The sequence below is a fragment of the Accipiter gentilis genome, chromosome 28 (assembly GCF_929443795.1).
Source record: "Accipiter gentilis chromosome 28, bAccGen1.1, whole genome shotgun sequence".
NCBI lineage: Eukaryota > Metazoa > Chordata > Aves > Accipitriformes > Accipitridae > Astur > Astur gentilis.
In genome coordinates this window covers 2,588,555-2,615,075 of record NC_064907.1, presented here as the reverse complement: position 1 = coordinate 2,615,075, position 26,521 = coordinate 2,588,555, and the positions used below count along the sequence as shown (strand labels likewise).

At 37.7% G+C, this 26,521-nt stretch overlaps 2 protein-coding genes across 7 annotated transcripts in view; both read left to right on the top strand.

Annotated features, from left to right (window-relative positions):
* The window catches only part of CRIM1 (cysteine rich transmembrane BMP regulator 1), a 203,475-nt gene extending 199,767 nt beyond the window's left edge, over positions 1-3,708 (top strand). For all 3 annotated transcript variants that reach the window (XM_049831052.1, XM_049831051.1, XM_049831050.1), the window contains one exon: positions 809-3,708. In XM_049831052.1, the coding sequence (XP_049687009.1) occupies positions 809-985 (177 nt within the window). In that variant the 3' untranslated portion in view covers positions 986-3,708. The remainder of the gene's footprint in view (positions 1-808) is intronic.
* Positions 3,709-5,817: 2,109 nt separating this feature from the next.
* The window catches only part of FEZ2 (fasciculation and elongation protein zeta 2), a 31,302-nt gene continuing 10,598 nt past the window's right edge, over positions 5,818-26,521 (top strand). Inside the window, exons 1-8 of one of the 4 annotated variants that reach the window (XM_049830784.1) lie at positions 5,818-6,113; positions 7,797-7,905; positions 11,005-11,121; positions 12,481-12,625; positions 16,138-16,406; positions 19,185-19,265; positions 24,221-24,296; positions 24,573-26,515. In XM_049830784.1, the coding sequence (XP_049686741.1) occupies positions 5,872-6,113; positions 7,797-7,905; positions 11,005-11,121; positions 12,481-12,625; positions 16,138-16,406; positions 19,185-19,265; positions 24,221-24,296; positions 24,573-24,634 (1,101 nt within the window). In that variant the 5' untranslated portion in view covers positions 5,818-5,871 and the 3' untranslated portion in view covers positions 24,635-26,515. Of the gene's footprint in view, positions 6,114-7,796; positions 7,906-11,004; positions 11,122-12,480; positions 12,626-16,137; positions 16,407-19,184; positions 19,266-24,220; positions 24,297-24,572; positions 26,516-26,521 lie in introns of those variants that run through there. The other 3 variants (XM_049830783.1, XM_049830786.1, XM_049830785.1) reach the window with 3 other exon arrangements.

Below are 26,521 nucleotides of genomic sequence, written 5' to 3'. Positions count from 1 at the left end.
TCAGCTGCAGAACCTTTCTGTTGAAGTGTTCTCAAACAGAGGAATAGCAGGACTGGAAAGCCAGTACACATAGCTCAGCTCTTTCTTGAGCAGTATTTTATACGCATTCATGCTTGTAGATCATGACATACTCAAAACCTCACTTATTCACATTTGTCTAAAATTAAATCCCCTATTACACTTGCAAGCAAGGACGGACAGCTCTACCACGTGCCACATCAAACACTGGCATCTCCGTAATAACACTCTGCTTCACAAGGGTGTAAGGCCTAGCCAATACTGGATAAAAGGTGAATGATTTCCTAATTAAGGAAGTAATACATAAACCACCTTGGAAAGGAATATACAAGGATCTGATAGGATACCCCATGCCAGGATTAACTATAACAGCTGAGATCTCCCCCATTCTTCTAGTCGAATTGCAACCAGGAACAGAACATTCTTGAAAATGATCAGTAATAAAGAGGCTGTTAAAGTCTTGGAAACAAGCTGCTGCACATCCAGGGCAACAAGGTTAAGCCCCTGTGTAGTGCTAGACTAACAGAGAACAGTTTAAACCAGTCCATCTGGGATATAAGAATACCAGACCTCCATTCAGAAGATGAAAAATGGTGATTCAGAAGAGAGTGCTAGTCTGTTGCTGTGCCTGGCATAAGCCTTTACCAAGTTCAGCAGAAGTCCAGACTCTTTCATTGCTGATTTGATTTTGGTTTGTGCTTACAGAATTGAACCACAAAAGACTTTTTAAATTATGTGTGAAATACAAAAATTTTTTAATTTACTCAATATTCCCTTTTTGTTTTAACAGCCTTCTTGCCTAAACAATCAACTGGTATATGTGGACTGCAAGAAAGGTACCATGGTCCAGGTGGACAGTTCTCAGAGGATGCTAAGAATTGCAGACCCAGATTCAAGATACAGTGGATTTTACAGCATGCAGAAACAGAACAACCTACAGGCAGATAATTTCTACCAAACAGTTTGAAGAATTGCACCCTTACCAAGGATTTAAGAAAGAGAGAGGGAGAGAGAGACTAAGTCTGTTATTAAAATAAAACTAGAATTGTGCACTTGCTTAGTGGATTGTATTGGATTTGTGACTACATGTACAGCTCTAAGACCTTACTGGGATGAGCTCTGACTCCTGCAATGTGCCAGAAAAAGCATTCCCACTTTTCCTTGAGATAACTGACCAAGTGTTTTCTTAGAACCAAAGTTTTAAAACTTGTTAAGATATATTTGCTTGTAACATAGCTATAGAGGTTTTTGGGGAGGGGGAATCAGGGGCTAGGGGTAGGCAATGAGGTAAAAGGAAGCTTCAGACAAGAAAAGCTGGTCATGCTTGGCTGGAGAAAAAAATGAATAAAGAATACTGCCGGGCAGCAGGATAGTGGTTTTTCTTGTTGCTCTGAAATTGCATCTGTTGCAGCAAAGCCTAACCCCAGGTGAAAAAAATATGAAAAGGTCTGATTTTTGGGTTTTTTCCAGCTGTTGCTACAGTAATATACTCCTAGAACAGAATTTGTCACATCACAGGTGTGGTGTAGCTGCAAATATTTTTCTATATGATGAGAAGCTGCAGTAGTTAATGAAATAGCAAGGAAAAGGTTATAGCAGAAAATAAAGGGTGGGTTTATTAAGGATGTATAAAATTATACCTTGTGCTGCTTTTTGGTTTTATTTTTGTTTCTTCGAAGCTGATTGGCTAGATTAGCCGGACTTCGGCAGAGTTAGCAAATGACTGAGGCCTAAGTAATTCCTGATATGAGCACTGGATCTTTTGACAGCAGTATTGAAGGAAGGAAGGAAAAGTCAAGAACACCATGCAGTTCCAGGGGCTTTTGTTTGTTTGTTTTGTCTGTTGTGGTTTTGTTTTGTTATTTTATATCAATCTCTGGTTGTTCATACAGGAGAAGGAAAAATATTTTTGTTGGACAAAGCTCTTGCTTACAAGAGAGTAAAAAAGAGACTGTTTTAAGGTTGTTGTTTTTTTTCCTGTTGATGTTCTTATTTACTGGTATGCAGATTTAGAAACTACTTCCATGCTAGGAAGCTGCTTAATTTTAATTGTATATTACTCAAGCACCTTTTTTGAAGCTCAGAAAAAAAAGGAGATCATGCTTCTTTAAACTTTAGCATTATAGGAATATTTATGTAAATATAATTATGCTAAAAACAACAAAAAGTATTTGTATGTTTGTGTATATATATGTATATACAAATGCATGTAGGTATACATATGTATATATACGTGCATGTGTATATACACTATACATATATATACTGTATATATAAAATACTATGTATACAGTATATATTTTTCTATTTTTTTTTCTTGTTGAATGTATTTTTATCTGAGAGAGGTTTTACCCAGAGCAGAAACAGATAAACAGGCATTCCATATCAATGCTTAATCGCTTGTGAGTTTAGGAAAGACAAGAAAAGAGCATCTCATTCTACCTACAGTTTGATTTGATTTGAAAGTGTTTGTGTGCGTGCGTGTGTGTGTGTGCACTCTTGTGTTTGCGTGTGTACAGTACGTGCACGATTATAGCAGTAAGCGTTGCTCTTGCTACTTGCTACATTTCAGGGTGTTTCTTATTTTTCTTTTCCTGCTTAGCCTTAAAAAGGCTTTTTAATGAATGCATTGGCTAGAGACACTGATGACAATATACATGCAGCACTAATCAGCTCCATAGAATAACACCATCGGCTCCTGGATTTTTTTTCTTTTTTTTTTTTTTTTTTTCAAACAATTGTTTGAAACAACTACTGGAATATTGTCCACATTAAGCTGGAAGTGTGTTGTAGCTTGCCTCATTTATAACTCTGACTGTATAATACAATGTTAACTTTCCAAACAGGTCTTGGCACTTTTATACTAATTACCCATTTGTGCATTGCCTTTTTTCTTTTACAAATGCTTGTCATAAGAGACACAGATACCCAGTATGCTTAATGTGAAAAGAAAATGTATTTTTTGTAAAGGAACTCTCAAGTATTGTTATAAATACTTGGTCAGAGGTTGCTGAACTTTAAAACTGAAAAAAAAAACCTAATTTATTATTATAATGACCTAATTTATTAATCTGAAGATTAACAATTTTTTGTTTTAGAATATCAAAAAGGTGTTCTAGCTGTTTGCATCAAAGAAAAAAAAAATAGGTGTATCGTTAAGGGTCAACATTTTTTCTGCTTATATAACTTCCGTTTCCAACCACCAGTAAGAAAAAATGTGGTCTCCCCAGTGTTTTGTACTCAATCTGATATTGAAACAGAGATGTTTCTGTCCAGTTACCTTAAAGATTTTGTCAAGACAAAACATCCATTCCTTGCATAAGAGTAAGCAGTCTTTATCCAGAAATTGTAAATGCTTGCTTATGTTTTACAATCAAGGCCATATTCTGAAAATATTAGCAGGATATAGGACATGGTGTAAAATGGTTTTTATTATTATTATTATTATTATTATTTTAAAGATATGATTTATCCTATGTGCTGTATCCATTACACTCTTTTACTTTGGTTCCTGTTGTGCTCTTGTAAGAGAAATGCAGATATAATTTTCTGAAAAATAGATGCATATGTGGCACTTGGAGTGCACTGCGGTTCAGCAGATTGCTTGTTTACTTTTTTAACTGTAAGGCGGTTTCTTGTAATTTGGCTCTTGGCAGCACAATAAAAAAATTTTAAACCTATTGATGCACATTTTCTTAAACGCTCACATTTATTACTTCCGTACACCAGTCCTTGAGATGTTAGTTTATATCTTAATATTATAGTGAGTTTTTTTCCCTGAGAGTAGGAATTCGTATTACTGTCCTGCTGACCTTAGATCAGAACAGTTCAGAACATACTGTGGGTAAAGAACAGTTTTCAGCTACAGAAAGTTCTGGGTTTTACACTGGGGAATTTCACATTATAGGGATTTGTGGAATTCCAAATAGTTTCAGCATTCAGTAAAGATGAGCCTTTCACTCTCTCAAATGCAAAGTTAAGCCTTTGGCCTGCCATTGAGTCCCTGTGGTCATACCTGTCAGAAAGCCATAACCAATCATATGGGACTTTAACATGAAGTCCTATAGAAAGTGTGTGGAATCAGAATTTGCACTTCATGGACTTCCTGAACCACAGACCATTTATTTACCTATTAGCCTATAATGCTTTTTTTCTTCTACTAATTTGTAAGTTAATGGACTTGATGTAAAGTTCTGGTATGTAACTTCCTGAAGCAAGTTTTTCAGCTTAAGTACTTGCTCTGTGAAAAACTGCCTCCTTTTCTTTCCTTGAACCTACCCACTTGGTGGTTTCATTTGATATCCCTGACTTTCTGCATTCAAAGCAGCAGTGGATTGGTATCTATATGCCACGCATTAATTTAGAGACCTGGATCTTCTCCCCATTTTTTCTGTGCTGAAAATCCCAAGATGATTCTCTGGGAGCTGTTCCATACCTTCTGGCCAACCCTGCTGTTCTTTGTACTTCCCATTCTATTACATCCTTTTAAGATCAAGGGTAAAGGGACTGAAAATGCCTGCATTGTTCAAACATGGTACACCCTGGATCTAGCATTGTATTTACTGTTTGGATAGTGCTTTTACAGAGCTAGCTGAAATAATCCAAAAATGCCCAAGTAGTAGTAGTTACTGCAAAGCCCATAATGGACTAGGATAGATTGGTATTTTTGTGCATGCCTTTACATTTATATATGCTGAATTTCCAGTAATTTCCTTTCCCTTGCTCATTACCTGTCCCAGCATTTTTGCTCCTTCCCAAGACTATGGCTATGGAAGACTATGTCTTTGAGAAAGAGCATCTTCAAATTCTGCCTGCAAACATTTTGCTTTTCCATCAGAATGGAACAGAAAACATCATTGCACTCATGTATAGAATAATGGTGCATCCACATTTGAAGATTCACAGTAGTCCTGGCCTCCTTTGCCCTACTCCCAGTGTCAGAAAGGATCATATTGGAATGCCTGTGTATGCTAGGGTTTGTCAGCTTGAGAAAGTTATAACTGAGTAGGATAGGACAAAACTCTTCAGATTACCTCAGTGGCACGCAGATGCTTAACAGAGAATTAATTTTCCACTGACCGTGTCTCTTTCCAAGCATCAAGTAGGAATTTTGAGGAGAAACTTAAAGGAGGCTCAAAAGAAATTTCAGAAGTTAAGCTGAGAAAAACCTTGCTACGTGCTTTGGGCGATCAAAAGTTTACAGCGGCTCAAAGACGTACTGGACAAAAAAAGGCCATCATAAGCTACTGCACATAGGGACACGATACAAAGCTAGCACGAGAGGGCATGGGAGTGACGGCGCTAATAACCACCACGTTCTCTCCAAAACTTAGTTTCATATGGGTTAGGTGGCTGAATGGAGGCTAAAAAGACAGCCAAAAAAGCCACCCCGTCCGTAGTTTACCGGGTTGCAGTGGAGCCACCGCAACTCCTCCAGCGTCCCCTTTCCCCTCCCCGGGGAACTGCCCCTACTCGCTGCCTGAAAAGCACCTGCCTCAGGCCTGCGGCTGCCGCTCCCCGTGCGCACGAACGATCCCCGTCAAGTGGCCGCGAGTGGGGCCCAGCGGCTCCGCTCAAGGCCGCTCCCCCTCCCCTCGCCCCGCCCCGCCCGCGGTGTCAGGGCTGGCCCGCGGCACGCTCACCCGCAGCCCCCCGCCCTCCGCGCGCAAGGAGGCCGGGGGGCGGGGCGCCCCGCCGAGCCCGCCTCGGCGCCCCGCCCGCTGCGGCCCTGGGGCAGCCTCGCGCCGTCACGCGCCCCGCCCCCCCCCGAGCTGCGGGAGGCGCCGGGCGCGCGCGCCGCCGGGGGCGGGGGCGCGGGCGCGCGGGCCGGCGTCTCCAGCTGCGGCGGCAGCTATGGCGGCGGCGGCGGCGGCCTCGCAGCGGGACCCGGGGGATTGGCAAGACTTCTCGGGCTTCCAGCCCTCCGCGGGGAGCGGTTCCGAGGCCGCCCGCGACAAAGGCGGCTGGGGCGGTGGGGATTTGGGGGCGAAGCTGTCCCTCTGCTTCGAGCCCCCGCAGGCCCGGGCTGGCGGCGGCGGCGAGAGCCGCGTTCCGCTGCGGCCCCTCACGGAGCAGAGCGCCCTGCAGGACGACGAGTGAGTGCGGGCCCAGGGGGGGGAGGCAAGGGGGGGGGGGGAGGCAAGGAGAGGGGGCGGCGGCGGCGGCGGCGATTGGGCCGCCCGCGGCGGAGGCCTGGCCCGGCCGGAGGGGCCAGGCGGGGCGGGGCGCGGGGGCGGCGCGGGCTCGGCGGCTCGCCAGCCCGGCCCTGCGAAGGCGGTGGCCCTGCGAAGGCGGTGGCCCGGGCCTTCCCCTGGCCGAGTCCCAGCAGGGCTTGTGGGCTGCGGGAGTTGAAGCCTTTCCCCGCCCGCGGGACTGCAGCTGGGAGCCCCCGGGCCCGGGCCCGGAGGCGGGGGCAGGCGTACCCGTTCAGCCTGCGCGGCGGACATCGAGGTTTGACGTCGAGCCTTCTGGTCTCGTTTCCCTAACGGCCGGGGAAGTGCGTGAGCATCCCGGTGCCTCTTACCTCCGGGGCAAGAGAAGCAGCTGTTCGGAAATGCAGAGTGACCGAGGGTGGTATTTCTTCAGCGTCTCGCAAAATGCCCGCTGCTTCGGTGTTTGAAATTGATCAAGGAAAGTACGGAAAGCAGATGGAGAATAAGATGTCAGCTGCAACAGCGATAATTGTTTTTCCCCCTGAGCAGTAGGGCCTTTCTGATCTACGCTGCTTTCCTGTCTTTAACGTTATTTTACAAGTATTTATGCTTGTTATTTTACAGTAAATTTCAGTCAGCTTATCGTCAGTGGAAGTACCGCAGTTTTTCTATTACTTTGAGGTACCTAAATTGCATATCTTTTCCTAAGAGAAGGAAGAAAAAACTGTTAGCAAAAGACTAGCTATCTATGGTATAAACAATGAGGTAAGTTCAGAGAACCGTGAATCGGAGACATGTTGGGCAGTGATGAGGCTCTGTCTGCCCTTCTGTGCCTGGCTCAGCTGTTCCTCTGACCTCCTCTGAGCCTAGCTAGGCAACCGCTCCAAACATGCACCCACAGCTTAGCACTTAAGAGGCAGGGTTTGTTAGCTGACTTGAGGCAGCAACCTGCTAACAGGGCTGCCCTGTTTCAAAATCTGAACTGGTATACCAGAATGGGACTGCACATGCAAGCCTCCGTTAACAGCCAGAGAGGTTGTACGCTGTAGACACAGTTAAGATCAACTATAGACGAGTGGTGGGCTGAGGTCAGCAAGAGTACTTCTGGATAAAACTAAATTCTTGCAAAATTTTAGTATAATTTGTGCGTGTTCATTATTCTCTGATAAATGGAAAGAAAGAAAAAAAAGATTTGGCTCAGAATTTGCCACTCTGCTAGTTCCTGATTTTAATGTGCAAAAGGCGAGGAAAACAGGAAGAATGCTAGGAATGGAATTTGTAGCTGAGCTCAAATTTCATTAAAGGAAGGACTCATCCACCCCCCAAGAAGATTTTGAGTATGGTTATATAAGTAGTAGTGAAGCTGTCTCTTCATCACATTGTTTTATTTCACTGCTGTGCATACGTTGTTGGTTTAAAAAAGGGAATAAATTATGTTTTTCGAAAAACCATTTTCTTTTCACTTCAAAACATTATAAAAATACTGTCAGTAACTTCTAGATGAGTATTTAGGGAGGAAAAAATAGTCATTGACAGAAATATATTATCTTTATAAATATGTTTACTGCTGATCAATTGCTGCTTGTTTTAAGGTCTTTGGTTTTGTTCCTTTATTCCTCTCTCCAGGATTTGGAATGCTTTGACTGATAATTATGGTAACGTAATGCCAGTTGACTGGAAATCTTCCCACACCAGAGCTTTGCACTTGCCAACACTGAATCTTTCAGAAAAAGGGGTAAGTTCTGATCAGCAGGAATACCCTCTTTGGATATTTTATACTCAGCAGGGAAATAAAACAATTTGCATCTGTATAAAAGAGTGTTGTCATTAAATGGGTTAAAATATTATTAGTGCTTGGCATTATACATGAAAGGTTTTTAAAAAAATCAAACAACCATTGATGTATGTTTGCATCTCCTTGGGTTGCAATAATTCAGGGTTAGTTTTAAATGGATGTTCATTAGAACCAGAGTGTGATAGAAAAAAATGTAAAATGAGAAAATGTTTCACATAAAGTCTTTCAGCTGTCTGTTTCATGTTGAACACTATTGTGGGTAAGGGAGGAAAAAAGGTGGGAGTACTCTGATTTAGTAAATCCGCTGTGGTCTTGTTTTTTAAGTTCATCTGATTCTGCAGTCAGGTAAGAGACTGAAGTGGCTGCTTTTACAGGAAAGGTAACCCAGGAGATACTGAGAGTTTGGTTTGGTTGTTTTTCTTATTTAATGAGTAGAATAGCGGTCTGGGGAGGGAGCAGGGAATGAAGAGTTTCAGAGAGGTTTATAGAAAGGGTTGTCCTCTGATCTTCTTAAAAGTGGATTAAAACGCTTTAGGAAGAAAAGCTAGAAAGAATTCCCATTTCCCAGGTCTTCTGAGGAAACAAGTGGCTTATCTTTTAAACATAGTGAAGTTGAGTTATGTTGTAAAAATATCTATGTGTGTAACCTGAGAATAGGGTAATGCTTTGAATTCTGCCATCCATTATAGAATCCACAGCTGCTACTTACTGTGACAGGAGCAAAGATTGTTCTGCTGAAGAGGATACTTTGGGGTTCAGCAGGGGAAGAACTCACTTTCTCAATTTGAGTCTGATGATTATCCCTTGAATTTGACTTGTGTTTATTTTAATTTTTATTAGAATGTTTATTCAGATTTTCTAAGTGGGTTTAGAGTAATTAAATCCTTACATTTAAAGTAAAAAGACTTACAACCCCCCCATGGCATGACCTTTTTGTGTGACTGAAAAATGGACTGGAAGACTGATGGATTTCTTGATAAGGAACTAGGTACAATATAAAAAAATGTTTCATATAGGTTTTTCTAAGTTCTTTGCAGGAAGTTATGAAGGAAGTACATAAAAAAAAATGTAAAGTGGTGTTGCTGGATTAGAAAGAATCTTAGGTATGCTGCCAGTAGAGGGAAAATCAGTTTATGGATTAAACATATCTCAAGTTTTTTCAGCTTTCACTCCACCTGGCATGCCTTTTGATGTGTAAAGCCCATCTGTTTGGGAGTGCTTGACATACTGGTTTTTTTCTACTTCTCTATGTTTCAGCAGTTATTTCTGGATAGGTGACAGCACATATGGACCAGCTAGTAGCTTGTTTTAACTTTCTTACAATGAATACTAACAGCCAAGCAACACTTCCTTGATGCGTTTGAAATGAATAATATGCTGTTGCACTTGTGTTTAAAGTATTTCTCTTCCTGTTTTAGTAGGGAAAAAAATGTAAACTGAATGAGGCTGATTCTTCTAATTTTTGTTGCTTCACATCACAGACCTATGAACGCTTTTATAAGGCTCTGACTGTCAAAGAAGTAGTTGGGTGGAAGTGTTGTACAGTGGTACAAGGAACAAGATTGCCCAGTTGCTTCTTTATTGTATTTTTGTTAGATTAAACAGGTTATTCCCTGGTTAGGAGTGTGAGGACAGAAACTGGCATGGAGTGTGGCTGGGTGGAAGCCCAAGTGGTCCTTTTGGTATCAGCTGTATCTTGGGCTGGTTTAGGTGGTTTATTAGCCTAAATTATCAGAATATATTCTGATAATCTTGCAAAATGTTGTTTCTGGGATGTCAGGAGGAGAAGATGATCTCCTTCTGGATAAACTGTTATCCTTGCTTACTATCCCATAGTTGTTGTCATAATCCTATATACATGGAAAAACACTTGAGGACTGCAGACATTAAAGGATTTCGAAACTGGGATGTATTTGTGCAGTAGGTGAACAGATGTTCTTAGTGGAGCCTTGTCACCGCATGGCTATTGGTATTCAGATTCTGGAAAAAAGTGGGCATTTCACTTCATTCTGATGGCTGAAGAAATACAAATTTTATGTTTTCCCCTACGGACTAGCTATCTGGGGATATCAGTACCATTTTCAAAATGAATCTGAGAACTATGAAAGTTTCTGAAGAAACTGGGAAAATTAGAGGAATTACAACAAAAATTTAAAACTGATACACTGAGACCAAGGACTTAATACAGCTAGTCATAATGCTCTTAAATTAGCCCAAAATCAGTTAAAGCAATTAAGCTCAAAATCTCAAAGGTTGGGGGTTACATTTTTGGGGGGCTGGAGGGCTTTTCTAGGTTTGTTTGGCTGGAATCTAGTAATATACAAAGTGCAGAAAAAGCAAACAACTTTGTAAATAAACTAGAATATATCACTGTGTGAGAGTAAAATATATCTGACTGATTAAGGAGGGAACTTAAATCTTTTAGTATATGTAGTTCTTTGGTTTTGAAGGATGAGTGTAACTTGATGGTATATGTGTGGGAACAGTGTTATTTCTCTCTCTTTTAAAAAAAGACCCTGAAATATTGAACAGTATATTTTTAAAATAACCTGGCGTCATAACCATGTTCTGTTTTTTAAAACAACTTTTTTTGTGTCTCTTATTATGTGTAAAAGTAGAACTATAAAAGCACTTGAAATAACAGATTTGTGTCATGTTAGAGATTATAGATAGGTTTTCACCCCACACTGACAAACATCTATCTTCATTGAAGATTTAAATATCTACATTGGATTGACTGCCTTGCAGATATCTGCATGTCATTGTGTATATGGTCTTTATATGCTGAGGGTATTTAAAGACTGACAGCTATTTTAACTTTCTACAATTGCAGTTTTGATTTCAGTTCTTAAGGTACTTCAATTTCCAAGTATTTGGCAGCAGTTGATTCTATTATTATGGGCAAGGAATCTGTTTGATTCTTAAAATTCAATCCCACTTTTCTTTTTTATATATGTACATGTATTTTGTGTATATATATACACACATACATATATGTGTATATCTGTTCACATAAACACGCATTTTCATGCTTCCTAGGTAAATGATAACTTGAACCTTGACCTCTCAGATGACGAAGAGCTGAGGGAACAGTTGGATATGCATTCTATCATTGTTTCCTGCATCAATGATGAACCACTCTTCACAGCAGAGCAGGTAAAGTGTTCAGCAAAGACCGTGTTGTTGGTGTAGTATTTTCTTTTAGTCTAGTTATTTTTTATTGTTCTTCCTTGTTGTTCACCATAGCTAAGCCTCTTGATTGTTCTTTTTTTAGAGTTGTAACAATGTGTGAGGTATTACTGCATCATTCAGATTTGAAAAGTATTCCAGCGCTTCAGGTGCGGTTGATAGTCCAGGGTCTTTGAAATCTTTATACGTTTCTTACCATGAATTAGTCAGAAATGCTAAATAATGCTAAATTAAATATATGTGTTAAGAAGCAAAAATATTTTCAGAATATTGGTGGTTTTGTAGAGTTTGTCATTTTCCAGCATCAGTGTATGGCCATTCATATCTTCATGTGGCTTTGTGGTTAGCAAGAATTCTTTCAAGTTTTTGCCTAATGAGAGCAGATCAACAGTTCAGCTACTAAGCTTTCAAATTACGTAGTGTCTAAAGGCTTCTGTTCCAAATCCATGGATTTACTTAAGTTATCTTGAAAATCACTCTTCTGAGTAAGGTTAATGACTGTCCCTTAAGATCCTCCTTTAGAAAGTGAACGCAAGAATATATTTTCTTGTTGTTTAAACGGTTACCTCTGAACTGTGATGAACATGGTTATTAAGAGTACAAGAGACAGGATTGCTTGAACTGCCTCAGTTCTTTTTTTACTGTAAGGTGGATCTCAGCATTGTCTACAGCCTTTAAACCTCTAAAAGATGATGTGTTATTTATTCAGCAGTTCAGTTAATAATTTAGTCTTTAGAAATGCAGTCGTTTCTATACTGAAAAGTAAGCTCTCTATGCACAGGATTTCTGTTCTCATACTTTCTGTCTGGCTCAGATCTTAAGTCCAAGGATGCAATTCAGCTTCAGATTATGATGGATCAGTTCATAAAACTTCTCATAAGCACAGTAGCTTTCTAAGTTATTCAGAGCTTTTTTTTCTTTTTTTTTTTTTTGCCTTACAGAAGTATAGTGAAATGGGGGGTGGGGAGGTAATTGATTTTTGTTGTTGTTTTGCTTTCCTTCAACTGAATAATCAGGAAAGATATTCCAGCTAACTCTTTACTTCAGTTCTATTAAGCAGAACCATGTGTACCTTCATATACAATGTTATAAGGTCACCAATTTATCTTGAAAATGTAGTCTTATTCTCAGAGAGCAAGGATGGGGAGGAAATGTCAATATGATTTTGTTGATTCTCTTCTATCCAGTCTTGGTATTAGTTTCATACAGCAGCATCTTTGCTAATCAAAAGTAAAAAAACCTTAAGCTCTTAACAGCTTTGCTTCAAATTTCAGGCTGTTTCTCTTTGTGCAGGAGGGTTTTCATAAGGGTTTTAATTTTTTGAAGGTGATTGAAGAAATAGAGGAAATGATGCAGGAATCGCCTGATCCAGAAGATGATGAAACACCTAGCCAGTCAGATCGGCTCTCCATACTTTCCCAGGAAATTCAAACACTTAAGAGATCCAGTACAAACAACAGCTATGAAGAGAGTAAGTGATATTTATTTAGTATTTCGCTCTTATGCTTATTGAAAGTAGTTTAAAGAGTAATTTTGGCATTTGTTTGATTTCTAGCAAGTCCTTCTTATGAAATACCTGCATTCAAAAATATTTTCAAAATGCCCTGAAAGAATAAACTAGACTTAGAACATAGACTTATCTTTGTCAGCTTTCTTAGAATAAAAATAAAACTTTACAGAACTTCAATTTAAAGCAAATATGTTGAAGCTTGATTCACTAGAATGAGGTCCCTTCATAGGTAAAGTGTTAAGTCGGTCATTTTTGTTTAAACTTTATTAATTTCTGTATTTTAAAGTGAGACACTTTCTTGAGGCCAGTACACTCTGTTTAAGAAGACTAGCTAAAGCTCTTGAAAGCTATGCAGTAAATAAAGAAAATGGTGTTTCTTTGGTACTGTTTCAGTCACTGCAACATATCTTGATATACAGTAACATAAAAATAAGGCAATCATTGCTTTTTTTTCCCCCATTAGGACCTTGCATATTTTTCTCTCCTCGCCTTCCATTCCTCTTCAAAAAGGTTAAAAGTTTAAAAAAAAAAAAACAACACTTTTTATCTTCTTCTACTCATATGAAATCATCTGGTTTTCCCTGTACAACAGGAAAGGAGAAATTACATGTATAGTTTAATTGTAGTAGGTTGAATTGTATGTAGAAGAATGTGATTAATCAGTTTGATGGTAGAAATTTGTTTCATCTGTGTGTTTGTCAAAATCAATTCTAGAAGGTGATGGAAACACAAAGAATATTTGCTAGATGACCCTTCTACTTTGGTCCCTCTTACAAAGTTCAGTGCTTTCTTTCCTTTAGTCTGGGTCAGCAATATAAATTCTATAGAAGATTCAGAAAACTGGCTGACCTTTTGTGACATGACTTACAGTTTCTGCTACATTTCAGATTTATGGAGGAGATCCCATTTTCATGGTTGGACTCTTAGCTGTCTCAAGACATAAATTTCAGGAATGTGAAAGCAAAGTGTATACTGCTCAGCAGGGCTTCCTGCTTTTCTGACAGTTCCATATGTCCTTAGGTTTGAGGTTTGGAGTTAATCAAGCTTGCTTGGCATTTCATATCATATTTATTTTGCTTTGCCTTAGGAGTTCATCTTGTCTATTGCATCTTTATGGTTTAAAGGTCAGCCTTGACCAAACAGTGCCTTTAGTTACTTCGGCAGATAATTTAACTTTGCTTCGCCAGTTTCTCAGAATCTGCTTTCATGTCCTTTAGGTCACTGTTTTATGAAAAGCTCTTGCTACCTGGTTTTTTGTGTGTGAAGCTGCTTCAGAATTAGTCTGCATCTCTCTGAAATTGTTGAAGGGTTTTCCTAGAAACTGTCTGGCTATTATAAGGCAAGGCAGAGGTGTTAATACTTAGGATTGAGTGCAGGAAATCAAAGCTTGTATTTACTTACTTCTTGGATAGGAAAAGACATGTATTAACAGTCCAAAAATAAAACCAGTTACAGCTCTGGTTACACAGGTGAGTCCTTTAGCCTACATATCTAAGATTTAATCCAGGTAGCCTTCTGCATTTGAATTACTCTGTCTTCTCTCGCCTCTGTCAGCTGAGTAGCTCCTATGTAGCCCTCTTGTAGGCTTTGATGACAACTGATCTATCATAAAAAAGTCAGGATTGCAGTTGGGTAATATTTACCTATGTTTTTGGAACAATTGCTTCTTAGGCTGTGAAGCTGGTTCTTAAGTGCTGGGACTCACTGGTTCTCTCTCTAGTCATGTTTCACAAGAACAAAACGGTGGTGCAACCTATGTTTTTTAGACTGTCCTTTGTACTGAATGCATATGGAACTTAGTTATATTAACTTTTACCACAGAGTATACTCGGTTTCACAGACTGTAAGGCCTATTCTGCAACTTACACCCACAGAGCACCAGATAAGCTTGTCGCTGAATTTATGTTTCTTCCCCCTGCTTCTGTTTGAGTTGATGTTGCTATTTGCTATTGCTGACAACCAGAGTTGACTTTGCAAAAAGTTACTGCTGTGGTAAGACCTACTGTGGTAACATGCAATGCCTGTGAGCACAGCCAAGGTCTGTGTTGCAAGTAGAGGCCATAACGTGCATGCTACATACTTAGAATAGTTTAAACAATGTAGGCGATGCATGGTTCAAACTCCTTGAATTAGATCCTTAAGCATATAGTACTGTTACAGTGTTTGAACAGAGTTTAAGTCCTAAGCTACTCTGAAAAACTGTGGCTCCTTGCTGGAGAATTGCCTTAACAGGTTTTACTGCTTTTTCTTTAGTAAGTGACAAGGAGCTTTCTCCAATGGGTTTTCCCTGCTGTAGTTTAAGAGAGAAAAATCACGTTTCACCTCTTGCCTTTGATGCTTCTAAGGGCTATAGTTTTTTGTACTTGGTGGCCTTATTTGTATTTTTCAACACTTGTCTGTAGGCACTTTCCCTTACAACAGTTTTTTTAGATGTGACATGTACTAGACTAATTCAACGTAACCAAATAATTACAAACATGTAGGCAGTGTCTTTAAACATATTGTACCCTTTAGTGTAAGCAGGACTAGCCGTTTCTGAAATGCCAATGAAAATTATGTTCTGTGACATAGCGGCTGCTGGGACTTACTAGGTTCCTAGGTGTGTCAGATTTAATTGGGAATGGAAAGCAGTCCTCAAAGAACGTGCTCACTTTTAACCCAAGCAGGCCTCAGAACATTCTTCTTGGTCATAATTTCACTCTCTGTAATACATGACCCAACAGTATGTTCAAAATGCAAACCTGGCGGATTTTTTGTTTCCAAACTGACATTTTACAGGCTTCTGATTTAGCTTTCACCAATTCAGTCTCATGCTTTCTCAAAATTATTCATGCTTATTTTTGATTGAAACAAGCCTGTCAGCTAATTTTGATCTAGGTCCTTGTTTCAGGTAATAGAAGGCCATGCTTTTGACTACAATTCCCAGACAAAGAGAATTTGGAGGACTTGTTGGTTTTTCTACTAAATGCATCTGAAAGTATTATCATAAAAGCTTGGCACAAGCTTTTATTAATATGCATCCATACCTTAGCAATATCCCCAAGAAGAGTATACTTCCTGTATTACTGTAGGTGAAATATCCAAGGATTCCAGAGATGCCGGTGTTCATGATTGTGTCAGAAAATATGGAAACCTTTTACTCTGAACAATGAGCATAGGTGCAAAGTAATAGTTAACAGAGATGTCAGTATTAGAAGCTTAGCGTTTACTTCAGCTTCCATAACTATGACATGCTCTTCATATTTGCAGATTATTCCAGATTTCTCAGAAATAAGAAGAAAGTTCAACCATCTTCTTGTTGCTAATCTAGTTGTCCCTGTTTATTCCTTTAGGAAAATTGTTTTGTTCTGTGTAGGTTTAGAATTGAATTTTTTTGTTTTGAAAAATTTCAGGATGCTTTTTTCTTGTAATTCCCACAAGTATTCTCATGCTTAAAATCTTGACAGATTACTTTTTATATCAACTATTTGTAGGAGTAAAAAGATTGTCTGTTGCTGAGTTAAATGAACTGCTAGAAGAAATTGAGACTGCTATTAAGGATTATTCTGAGGAACTGGTACAGCAGCTGGCTCTTCGAGATGAGTTGGAGTTTGAGAAGGAAGTGAAAAACAGCTTCATTTCTGTCCTCATCGAAGTACAAAACAAACAGAGAGAACACAAAGAAACGGCAAAGAAGAAAAAGAAGCTGAAAAACGGTAGTCCTCAGAATGGTAAACAAGAAAGAGGTCATATGCCTGGAACAGTAAGAAAATTTTTGTGACTATTTATACATTCAAAATATATTTTTTTTCCCAATGGGAAGTAGTAGTCCTAGATTCTGTCAAGATACCTGGTACACCTGCTTCCATGCCTTCATTTGCAGACAAGGCTTAGGCACTTCTTATTGAGATTATGTTTTTCACAAGGTCATACAACATTTTACTCTTCTCATGCTCAAAAGATTTTTTTTTTTTATTGTTTGCAAATTAGGCTGGAATCAACATACCTTTCTTGCAAAAAATACTGTCTTTGGATGTCCTGCTGTGCGTTCTGTTGTCAGTAGGCAAACTCATTTATCTGTTTGGTTTCACTGTATGAATTTTAGTGTGTGTGTACCACTGTTAGTCTTGGAGGAAATTCGGTATTATTGTTGGTGTCGTTGTACAGATATTTATCGATCATGTTGCTTTTTAGGTAGGAAAAAAGTCTGTTGAAATGATCTGTTGAAACCTGGGGCAGAGTTACTACATCCAATGAGAGACAGCGGTGAGGCCAAAGTAGGTGTACAGGGAGGAGATGATTTGGTTTATTCTTTACAGAACATAGCAACAAAAGGAAAAATTTCTTTCTCAACAGAGTTTGAATAATAGGAGGCAGAGAATGAAAGAAATTAGGTTAATATCTTGTCAATGCAATTTTTTCTTTCTTATCTGTCTAGTATAATTTTAAATTAAGTGGGATATTAATGTTAGAATTTCTTAGCGTCTCTTATAGAATGCAGAAAATTTGGTTAATGTATTGTAGGTCTTGGCTAAGTCCCAGAAAGAATGCTTCCGTTTGACATCAGAAGGTTTTGTGTTTTGTTTTTCAAACATAAGGAATAAACATTTGTAATGAAACATTAATGCTTCAGAATCTATTTCTAAACTCACAAGAATAAGATACCTGTGATATAACCCAGATGGAATTCTGATCTTGTCCATCTAATGAAAAGCGTTTCTGTATATAGCTAAGTTTTAATGGAACTCTTAAGAAAGTGTATGTCTGGAAAACAATACAAAATTGTCATCCCTTTGCAAGAGCACAGTGAAAAGTTCAAATGTACTCCTTTTTGGTTCTCAGTCATGGAAAAACAGAAGGTGGTATTCTAACTGTAAAGAAAAATAATTATTTGGGTTTGAAACTCAAGTTGAGTGATCCATAAGCTATTCTGGTTAGTTCCAAGTTTAGAGATTTGAATGATGCTTTCAGGTATAACTGTGCATGGTCCCAATATAAGACATTTTCATATTTGGTTGCTTCAAGATATAGATGTGTCAGATTGCTTTCTGAGAGGAATTAAACAAACTAGCTCCCAAGTAAGACAGTAGGCAGCATACGTGGGGTTCCTTTGAAAATAGCTTTCACTATGACCAAGTACAGATTTGAGAGCCTTCTCCCAGAAAGAGGTGCAAGCTTCCTTCCTTCAATGAGCTTTTTTTTTCTTTTTTCTTTTGTTTTTTTAGGAAATGCTAAGAATATGCATACAGATAGTATGTTCAAGTAACTTTGTGAAGAGTGAGTTTCTGTTAATAAATAATGTAAAAATTAGTAATTTTATTAACTAAAATTATAATGCAGTCTCATTTAAATACACAGCTTGCAAATAGGGTTAAATTTTTATACTCTTAAGAAAAATCAATTCTCCTGTAGATACTATAATTGTATTTTAATAGACAGAGGTTTTTAATTCTTTGTCCTTAATACAGCCTTGGGGTAAATCACTTTAAGAAAGACTTCTAAAACTTCTTTACCTCTCTCACAAGGACAAACTGGGGAGTAATTAAAAATAGTCAGGTCTTGAAGATACCAGTTCCTTTAAGTAGGATATCTTAAAAGAGTTAAGATGGCTTTGGCAACATCTATGTCTATTTACTGACCTCATTGTGCTTTAGAAGCAAGTGAATACTGTATTCCAGCACATTTTATTCCCCCTCCCATAAATAAATACATTCATATAAGCGTGCTGAGGCGTGTGCATCATACTGCCCTGTGTCAGCAGCCTGACAGTTTCTTCTTTTTATAATCTTGTCAGTTGCTGATTTTTATATCTCATGCTAAACTTCAGAATTGTTTGGGTTTGGGGGTTTTTTTTCCACTTGTCTTCTCCAGCAAACAAAAAGGATTACAGAGTTCAAGAAAAAAAAACCTGTGGTTGGATTATCTATTAATTTTTCTTTACTTGGATTCCATGATTCCCTGTAATGGAGCTCAAAATTGATATGGGCACATTATTAACTAATTGTGTATATTTCATCATATTACAAAAATATGGGGAATACTAATTGTTGCTTCAGTAATGGAAAAGGAAGCATGAAAGCATTAAATGTTTTAAAGAGTAGAGCTGAAAATGACTACCTCTCAACAGTGTTTCTAGTAGGTGCTTTAAAATCTGAAAAATTGGTATCAGCAGTGTCTCAAAGTATATTGCTTAAACTCAAATTTTAAAGGAGATTGTACTATGAAATAAACTTTAAAAATACTATTACATTTGAAATTGAAGCAGACTTAAAAGGCAAGTCTCAATTATTGTGTCTGCAATGTGAAGATTTTGTTTGATTAACTTTTGATGTAGATATACTGCTGAACTGCCTTTACAAGGTTTGCTTTTTAATTATAAAAATTAAGTAGGTGAACGAAAAAATAGAAATGTGCTGAAATACATCTTGGAGCTTGTCTTTGTCATTTGTCTTTTATAATCTTGATAAATGCTGATTAATAGTCGTCTACTGAACTTTTCTCTGTCCCTTTTTTCTTTCTGCTATGTTTTCACTACTTTTAGCGCTTCAGCATGGAAGGGATCTCAAATGTCATACAGAATGGCTTCCGCCACACGTTTGGAAACTCAGGTGGAGAGAAACAGGTGCTGGGCTATCTTATCTCTTTTCCTCATTCTTTGCCTGCACTTTCAGTAGGAGCCGAGATCTTGAAAACTGACAGTAGTTGAAGATAAATACTGCGACAGGAAAAAAAATAGGACAAAAATGTTGGAAACTGTACTCTTTCCCTGCCTCAGGACTCTGGTCAGCCTACAGTCTCTTTCTTTCCTCAGCAGCTCGAGACAGTCAGGACTTGATATCCTGATGCACTGAAATAATAACGCTTATTTCTTACTCCAGACTAAAAGTCTGGTTTGGCATAACACATGCTTCAAATACATTGCATGTCTGTAAAAATCTAATATCCAGTCAAAAAATATGTATCAGGTTAGACATAGCATTTCAGCCTTCACCATAAGGACTTAAGTAATATCTCCAACTGAAAAAAAAAGGTTTTCTTTTTTCTTCAAATGTTTAGAGCCAATACATCTAAAACCAGAGTAGCATCTAGAAAACGCCTGGACTCTACTGTATGTCTTTTTGCCTTTGAAAACTGCATGATGTTAAAAGCAGCCAAATGTGTGCAATGCAGATTACTGATAAAAAAATACATAAGCCATAGGCAAGTTTGTGTCTTTTCATCGACTATTGAAATGTTGAAATACACAGCACAGAGACCCACATTCCATACGTATCACTGTAGATGTTACATATACGTAAGTAGCAAGATTCTTATGCTTTATTTCAAAGTAATACTTAATTGTTTGTTTCAGAACTGTAGTATGTATTTTATTGAATACATTCAGTATTTTGGTAGTGTTAATGCTTATGCTATTGTTCAGGCTTTTGGCACCCATTACAAAATATTGGTATTTTGTGTTATTTAACGCATACCCACCCATTATAGTTTATGCAGTTGTCAGAGGAGTGTGTTTGATTTTTTTTTTTTTTTTTTTTTTTTTTTTTAACTACTATTTTATTTTTTTCCCCTGGTGAGAAGTGCATTGAGGCAATAAACTGCCTGGTAGTTCAGAAGTTGTGGCTGATTAGGCTTTTGTCTCGAAGATGAGTGGAGTATTCTGCAGAGGAGTTCAGGAGGTGAAACAACTCTCCAGATGTTTCTGAATCACGAGGTTAGAAATCATGGACTTACCCTCTTTCTCAAGCAAGGTATATGTATGAGAGCTCATGAATCCATAGATCTGCTATTTGTCCCCAGCTGTGGGGATCTTGAGCACAGGCATAGAGCTTACCTAACAGAGTTTCTATGACTCTACATTATCTCAATACTGGTAAAGTAATAGCTGTGCTGGGGTTTTTTTCTTTGCTATCTTTAACATTTAATAATATATTACAGCTGTTTACCTGTATCTTTAGCTGTTTTAAATATCATGTGTTTTCATGAAGTGAACATATTTAGCTATGCCAGCCTCTCTTGCTTTTTGGTTAAAAGACTGCTTATATGCATGTCTCTATTTAATGGACTTTTTCTTATTTGACTGCCTCCTAACTTTCTAGACATAATTAGCATAATCATGTATTAATAACAACACTGATTGGATAACTCTTCCAGTTGTTTTTTGAGTTAGTTTACTAATGTTATCCTTCATGTTCATCATACTTTTCCCCCGGTTTATCTTGTACTATATCCTTGTTAGCAGGTTTATGGGGTTTTATCCCTTCCTGTATCCTAAAGCCAATCATAGAAATAACAAGAACTTAAAATAAAAAATAGGGGAGAGAAGTAGGAAAGATACCATGTCTTTTCTGATTTAGTCCTATAAATCTGTTTTTCTATGGCATTTGGGTTTTGTTTGGGTTTTTTTTTTCATTTGTTTGTTTTTTGTCACATTACCAAACCCTGGCCCTGCTTTTAAAATATTGGTGTCATCTTATTGCAGCAAGTTGCAAAGTAAAAAAAGTATCAGATGTTCAGTTGCTTAGTGGTGGTCTCAGAATATTCATTTGAGTGTTTTTTCGGGGTGTATTGTCATAAACTCACCTGAATGTGTTTTCTGCTAGCAGGGAAGAGTTAGTTAACAATCTGGAGTTGTGCTCAAAAAAAAAAGCAAGGACAGACAATTTTTTGTATACCTTAGAAGGTAGAAGTTCATACACATAAAGTCACAACATACAAGTTTATGACAAGTTTGTACAGTTATTTCAGAACTCTTTCAGTTTTTAATTTTAATGGCATTTACTACCTTTGCTATTTTCTGGATAGTATTACTCTGATAGTGGGTACTTTCCTTTTTAAAATTTTAGTTCTTTTGTTTCTGTGTGTGAGACATGAGTAAAAATGACTTGAAATTTTTCAACATTTAAAGAGAAACTTCCAGTGGGAATTCCCTGTTCCCATCTGATAATGCAGCTGGAAAAAAACAACACCAACTGCATAAAAGCCATTGAAATGCTGGTAGTTCTTTCGGTGATTATATTTCCAGAAGAAAATTCAAAATAGTCATCTTCATTTTGATTTTTAGGCATATTGAACACATTTTATGGGTGATTACAAATTGCAGTGGGAATTGCTGCTTATGATATTGTCAAATCTGCTTCGAAAATTTAGAGGTCACAGTAGACTTAACACTTGGTCATGCCAGTAAGCTACACTTTAGTCATTTTTATTTCTTTTCATATTATGTTATCCTTCACACAGCAATTCAGGGAATGAGTTTTTGTAGTGCAGTTATAGATACATTGTTATGGCAGCAAAGTGTTAAATGAGAAAAACAAGGTGATTTCTGGAAACTAAGAATTAATTATATTTTTTTAAAAATTATTTCTATTAGAGAGGCAAATTGGAAGGTGGGGTTTACAGCAGAAGGAAAACAGGGAATATTGGTGTTTTGTCCAGTGACACATGTCCTAGTAATTTGTTGTCTAGGTAAAGGGTAGAATGCCGCTTAGTTCTGAAGGCTGGAAATGACAGCCTGAAATCTGATTTCTGAGTTAGTAGATCTACTTTCATCTCTGACATTTGCGGATTTAACAGCCTTATATCTAGCTGTTGATTCCAGTAATTTTAGTAAGAGTGCACTTCTCTGACGATATCTGTTGATTACATCTGCTAGAAAAGAAATTGAAAATTGGCTGTTTCCTAAAAAGTGTTGCATACTTTCCTCTGCTGTGCTAAGGGGATGTGAGAAAATGCAAAAGGGAAAGGGAGGGAGACAAGCACCCTGTGTTTGCATAAGGTCTTGGTGAGTTGTCAGTACATCCTGTACAGTAGGTTTCCATGAGTGACACAGAACTGAGTCTGAGTGTCTTTTAGGCAGAGGATATGATTAAGCATGAGGTGCATGATCCTGCTCTAAACATGGCAGTAGTTACAGCTGCATTTGGTAACGCCAAATCTCCTTCTGCAAAATGAACCTCTTCACCAGAGTCTGAGTTACACTTGACTCTGGCTCAAGATGTGGCTACTAGGAGAGGAGGAGAGCTTGTATATACCATGTTTTCTGATTGTTACATGCGGAACCACATATGTCTCAAGTTGAATGAGAGATAGAGGGTTACTTTGCCTACTGTCTTGTAGCTGTTAACTCAGAATAAAGTTCCTGTTAAATTCTTAAAAATTGAATTGAGTGAGATTTCAGGAAGCTTTTTCGTTGGGGAAAATGCCAGTGATTTCAGTACTTTTGAAATCCTGACCTCTCTAAGAAGATGCATTCATACAGGCTGCACAATAAGATGGTACTTAATTCATTTAATGAAAGAGCAACAGGGTTGCTTCAAGAATTAGAAAACAAATCTTGGTTGCACTGCAGGTATGAAAATCTTGAAAGATTTAAGTATATTTTAGCTTTTTTTTTTTTTTTTTAGCTGACAAGAATGAAAGATTTCAGTAAAGAGTAAATAGAACAAACATGGAGTTGGTTTGAAACAATCTGTTTGCACACTCGACTAGTAAAACTGAGAGTTTAGTTAAAAATCCAAATGGTGGGGTCTTAAATTAATTAGGCTTGGTTTGATCCTTTTGGTTGGAAGTGTATAGCATCAGAAAGTGAAAGTTGTCTGTTTTCATTTTCACCTAACTGTGGGCAGCCTAATTTTCTTTGCACAGAGGGCTGTAGATCACCTTTGGAGCTGGGACTGGGCAAGGCTCTTTCACCTGTCAAAATCCTTGGAATGTTTCACATTCTCAGTAAGAGTTAACCAGTCATTGAGAAAATCCTACAGCTGTTTTGAGGCTGTTCAAACACAGTATATGTGGAGTTTGAAGATTTTATTTTTATTTTTTTTAATTTTCCCAAATACTTCTTAGCACACTTCTACAAACCTGAATGCCTTACTTAAGGCACCCCCACAGCCTCTATCAGTTGTGCTCTGGAATCCTTTAAAAAGCTGTTATCGGTTTCCCAAGTTACTTGAAGGCAACATCAATATTTACCTGGAAAGATTTCTTTTTTTTACTGTACTTCATGGTAAGAAAGAATTACTTTCCAATTTTTGATACAACTGGTGACACTTGCATGATATTTATACTTTTTTCTTTTTTTTAAAGATCAAGTTTGAAAATTGTTCATCTGCATTCATAGCGTTGTTTGGGGGGAGGTGGTGGGAAGGATGTTCTTCCTGCTTTTATTTGATTGTAAGAAGTACTTTAAATACATGAAGGACTTCTGGTTGTTCTGGAGGGAGAAGAGGAAAGATTTTACAATTGGTTTGCATAGGCTCTGAGGAAGAAACCTGACAAACTTTTTACTGTAAACAGCTCCAATTTTTTAAGTACTTTTTTTTTTTTTTTTTTTTTTAGTGTTTAGCTGCATGACTTCTAAGGTGGTCACAGAATTTGAAAAAAAAAAAAAAGTTGGCTTCTGTGATAAAAGCTTTGGGATAGGAAAGGTAGAATCTTAATCTCTTGTGAAATATGATCTTTTGAAAAGCTTTTATTGGTGGCTAGCAATTTCAATTGCTACAACTTTTGCAAAATAAAATGCAAGCAACATAAATTGCTTGAAAGGACTGTCAAGTAACACTGTTTTTCATTTGACAGTACTTAACAACTGTGATTCCTTATGAGAAGAAAAATGGACCCCCATCTGTTGAAGATCTTCAAACATTAACCAAAAGTGAGCATATGAAATTCCCCTGCTGATCCTTTCCTCTTTGTATTTCCAGCTGTGGTTGCTCAAAACCAATCAATCGATACAGTTATCTCTTCCCCCTTACCCTGTGGCATGTACTTAAGATTGCATGATTTTTAACCATGCATTTTGGCCAGCTTTTACTTGTTTTCTGAGCCTTCATGGTGGTATGTTTATTTTCTAGCTGTTTTCTGGAACCCTGAAGGCTAGAAACAAACTTGCATGTATCAGGAAATAAATGTTCTCACTTTATTTCAACAGGTGGGCCTTATGGAAAATACTGCATGTCATGGAATTTTGCAATACTGTCTTACAGTACCTGATATACCCCTGTTTGTTTCAACTGGCTGTGCTTTACTGAGGTTATTGTAATGACTTCCAAAAATTGGAATGGATGTTAGGACACTTAAGAGTAGTTGTATAATGATTGCACTTGTTTGCCCTTAAAACAGCCTGCTTCTCTCTGGGTTGGGTTTTTTTTGTTAATAGATTTTAATAATTAGGAAGTGTAAACCAGAGTTCTCACAGTGCTTTGAATTTCCCCTTCTTCACATCTTTTTAGGCCAGATCCTCAAAATTATTTATAAGTTCAAAGTCCGCTGATTTGGTTTTTTTAAATTCTAATTTGCATGAAAAATAAGGTGGTATTTTTAAAAAAATAATTTAAGGTGGTGAAATACAGCAGAGCATCTCTGGGAGTCAATGACATTTCCTTCATTTGAGGTTTATAGGTTTATAGTTTAAAAACAGATGGTACAGTGCGTCAATGTATTTGATCAGATCTCAGTGCAGGGTTTTGGATATAACTACGTCTTAGGGTGCTTTCCAGCAGCACGCGTCTGTGATTCCTCAGGTGGTTGAGGGATGGTAAAAGACTCATTGATTTTTTCCTGGAAAGAGAAAAGAAGTATTTTACAAATTCTCAAGTAAATTAAATGTTTAAGCAGGAGTTAAATTCCCTTTATTTTTCTTCAGTAGGCAGCCTTAGCTGGTAATTCATACTTATTCTGTGACAAATGGATATTTCATTTTATATTTACTCCTGCAGAGAAATTTATCCTCTTGCCGTATTTAAATTTCACTTGAAAATATTCTCAAAAATTCAGTATTAAGCAGAGAGAGGTTAAAGCCTCCTGAAAACATTTTGTGTTGTTTGACAGTTTATTAACAAAAAGTCTTGTACAAATGCAGTGTAAAGAGTATTAACAGTATTGCCTTCTGTGGGCTGGTTGGACCTTGATCCTGTGACTCAGTTGCAGATTTCTGACTCACTCTCTCTGCTGTTGTTAAGGCAGACAGTAAAGCAGGTGTTTGGGGTTCGTTGGTTGGGGTTTTTTTCTTTTAAAGCTGTGTATTATTCCATAGTTATGAACACTAATGTTTTACTTCAACATAAAAATTGAAATAAAACACTTGTTAGTTTAGAGTCTCAATGTGAGGAATTTGGACTTTATTAAATACTGTTGCTATTCAGTATAATTCTGTACTTTTGATTCTTTAAGTCATTTCCAGAGCACTTCATAAAGGATTGTTGTTCTTCTTTATGGAGTAAGAGACAAGCTTACATGTGTCAAGTTTAGCTAGTCTAAATGTTTTTCCTTTTTCAGAAATATGCAAGGATGGACAATTTTGACTTGATACAAGTAACAAAAATGGCATTTTGGCAGTATTCAAAGTTAATGCCAAATTCAGTCATGTATTTAAGCTACAGCTGCTAATGTTCACCATTTCAGGGGAAGAAAACCACCAACATTTTCATCAGATCATTCACAGCAGGTTTTCTCCAGAAAAGTGTCATTATTCCATGATTTGAGTTGAGATCAGGGAAATAAATTAAGTAATGTAGCATACTTTTTTGGCTTAAGATTCCCAACCCTCCAATAGCTGTTAGCACATTTTAGTTTTGGATATGGTGACTTTATTTTTAAGAGATTATTTTATAAGGAATAGGTGCTTTTTTTGTTATGACTAATGACATTTTACTGTCATAATTAACCATCCATCTACTGTGGAGTTCAGTGAGAATTATACAAGTGAAGGGTGGAGATATGATGTGTCTCATTTTATCTTCTCATATGCCATTTCAGAGTTTTCTTCCTAATCTGGTAGTTATATCCCTATAAGTAATTGAAACAGCTCCATGGTATTTCTTTTGAGAATGTTGTCTTTAATTTATGACTAAATATCTGAATATTTTTTTCATACTTCAG